Below are 3,028 nucleotides of genomic sequence, written 5' to 3'. Positions count from 1 at the left end.
TACAGTCAGTCTCTCCTCAACTCTTAGGAAGAGAGACTGGCAGCATAGTATTTATATCAGCCCTCTGATTACAGTCAGTCTCTCCTCAACTCTTAGGAAGAGAGACTGGCAGCATAGTATTTATATCAGCCCTCTGATTACAATGTAGAGCAAGACTTGCCGCTCTGTTCTGGACCAGCTGCAGCTTAACTAGGTCTTTCCCAGCAGCACTGAACCACACGACTGGACAATAATCAAGATAAGATAAAACTAGAGCCTGCAGGACTTGCGTGGTGTCAAAAAAGCAGAGCATCTCTTTATTACAGACAGACATCTCCTCATCTTTACCACATTTAAATGTATATGTTTTGAACATGACAGTTTACAATCTAAGGCAACGCTGAAAATAAACACAGCTATGGAGGAATAGTAATGGAGGGGAAAGATAAACATAGGGGCGTACCAGCAGCGATGGCCCCGACCAGGGGCTGCAGGGTGAGGGCCCAGGGGTAGTTCCAGGCCCCGATGATGAGGACCACTCCCAGGGGCTCTGGCTGGATGTATACCTTCAATTACACGAAACTGTATTAATCCTCTCAGTCAGTGGCTAAATGGTTTACATATATACTCCTAGAAAAAAAATGTCCTTCAGCTGTCCCCATGGGGAGAACCTTTAGAAGAAACCTTTTGAGATCCATGTAGAACCATGTTGGGTTTCATATAGAACCCTTAGAAGAAACCTTTTGAGATCCATGTAGAACCGTGTTGGGTTTCATATAGAACCCTTAGAAGAAACCTTTTGAGATCCATGTAGAACCATGTTGGGTTTCATATAGAACCCTTAGAAGAAACCTTTTGAGATCCATGTAGAACCATGTTCGGTTTCATATAGAACCCTTAGAAGAAACCTTTTGAGATCCATGTAGAACCATGTTGGGTTTCATATAGAACCCTTAGAAGAAACCTTTTGAGATCCATGTAGAACCATGTTGGGTTTCATATAGAACCCTTAGAAGAAACCTTTTGAGATCCATGTAGAACCGTGTTGGGTTTCATACAGAACCCTCTGTGGGAGGGGTTATTCAAATGCTTCTCCAATCGGAGACAGCCGTAGGACCTTCTTTCTAAGAGAGTAGTTAAGTTTAAATGTCTGCTGTAAAGGACTGATGTAGTTCACTGATACGTGGTCCACACTGTACCTGGTCTGAGATGGTGAGGAGGCTCTTCTCTACTGGCCGAGGAGCAGCCCACTGCGTCAGCTTTGACACAGCCAGGCTGATCTCATTCTCCAGGCCAATCAGCTCCAACAGTGGGGTGTCGTACTGGCTCTGTGAGATAAAGGACACGTTCCAAATGGAACATCACGCCCTACTTTTGACCACGGCACAAAAGGCTAATTCACTTTACTTCCTGAAATGTTTGTCTTCAATATTTTAATTGACCCCAACCCAGATAAGTCCAGTGCGAAGATTTTACCCTGTTGATGTCCTGTTTGAGGGCGGTGGCGATCTCTCCCTGTCTGTCTGTGATCATCCTCTGGAGGGACTTGAGCTGCTGAACTCTGAACTCCAGGGGTCGCGACCTCCCGGCAAGGAAGTTCTCCCTGGCCCGCTGCACCACCTGCATCTCCATGGAAAAGTGTCACCAGCACACACCTGGATAGACAGACCGACAGACACAGGTCACCAACTCGCACCTGTAGAGTACACACACAGGTACCGGTCACCAGACCACACCTGTACAGTATAGATACAGGTACCTGTCACCAGACCACACCTGTATAGTATAGATACAGGTACCTGTCACCAGACCACACCTGTACAGTATAGATACAGGTACCAGACCACACCTGTACAGTATAGATACAGGTACCTGTCACGAGACCACACCTGTACAGTATAGATACAGGTACCTGTCACGAGACCACACCTGTACAGTATAGATACAGGTACCTGTCACCAGACCACACCTGTACAGTATAGATACAGGTACCTGTCACGAGACCACACCTGTACAGTATAGATATAGGTACCAGACCACACCTGTACAGTATAGATACAGGTACCTGTCACCAGACCACACCTGTACAGTATAGATACAGGTACCTGTCACCAGACCACACCTGTACAGTATAGATACAGGTACCTGTCACCAGACCACACCTGTACAGTATAGATACAGGTACCTGTCACCAGACCACACCTGTACAGTATAGATACAGGTACCTGTCATCAGACCACACCTGTACAGTATAGATACAGGTACCTGTTACCAGACCACACCTGTACAGTATAGATACAGGTACCTGTCACCAGACCACACCTGTACAGTATAGATACGGGTACCTGTTACCAGACCACACCTGTACAGTATAGATACAGGTACCTGTTACCAGACCACACCTGTACAGTACAGATACAGGTACCTGTCACCAGACCACACCTGTACAGTATAGATACAGGTACCAGACCACACCTGTACAGTATAGATACAGGTACCTGTTACCAGGCCACACCTGTACAGTATAGATACAGGTACCTGTCACCAGACCATGCCTGTACAGTATAGATACAGGTACCTGTCACCAGACCACACCTGTACAGTACAGATACAGGTACCTGTCACCAGACCACACCTGTACAGTACAGATACAGGTACCTGTCACCAGACCACACCTGTACAGTATAGATACAGGTACCTGTCACCAGACCACACCTGTACAGTATAGATACAGGTACCAGACCACACCTGTACAGTATAGATACAGGTACCTGTCACCAGACCACACCTGTACAGTATAGATACAGGTACCTGTCACCAGACCACACCTGTACAGTACAGATACAGGTACCTGTCACCAGACCACACCTGTACAGTATAGATACAGGTACCTGTCACCAGACCACACCTGTACAGTATAGATACAGGTACCTGTCACCAGACCACACCTGTACAGTATAGATACAGGTACCTGTCACCAGACCACACCTGTACAGTATAGATACAGGTACCAGACCACACCTGTACAGTATAGATACAGGTACCTGTT

The 3,028-nt window shown here is 46.5% G+C and overlaps 1 protein-coding gene across 1 annotated transcript; it reads right to left on the bottom strand.

Moving 5' to 3' along the window:
• Positions 1–442: 442 nt before the first annotated feature.
• Positions 443–1,628, bottom strand: LOC135566329 (aldehyde dehydrogenase family 3 member A2-like; the record flags this gene model as incomplete). Its single annotated transcript, XM_065014080.1, has 3 exons — positions 1,456–1,628; positions 1,179–1,307; positions 443–545 (listed from the first exon to the last, which is right to left on the bottom strand). Coding segments are annotated over exons 1-3 (388 nt in total), but the record flags the coding sequence as incomplete, so codon positions are not given.
• Positions 1,629–3,028: the final 1,400 nt, after the last annotated feature.

The sequence above is a fragment of the Oncorhynchus nerka genome, unplaced genomic scaffold (assembly GCF_034236695.1).
Source record: "Oncorhynchus nerka isolate Pitt River unplaced genomic scaffold, Oner_Uvic_2.0 unplaced_scaffold_5865, whole genome shotgun sequence".
Taxonomy (NCBI): domain Eukaryota; kingdom Metazoa; phylum Chordata; class Actinopteri; order Salmoniformes; family Salmonidae; genus Oncorhynchus; species Oncorhynchus nerka.
This window is presented reverse-complemented; position numbering and strand designations above follow the sequence as displayed.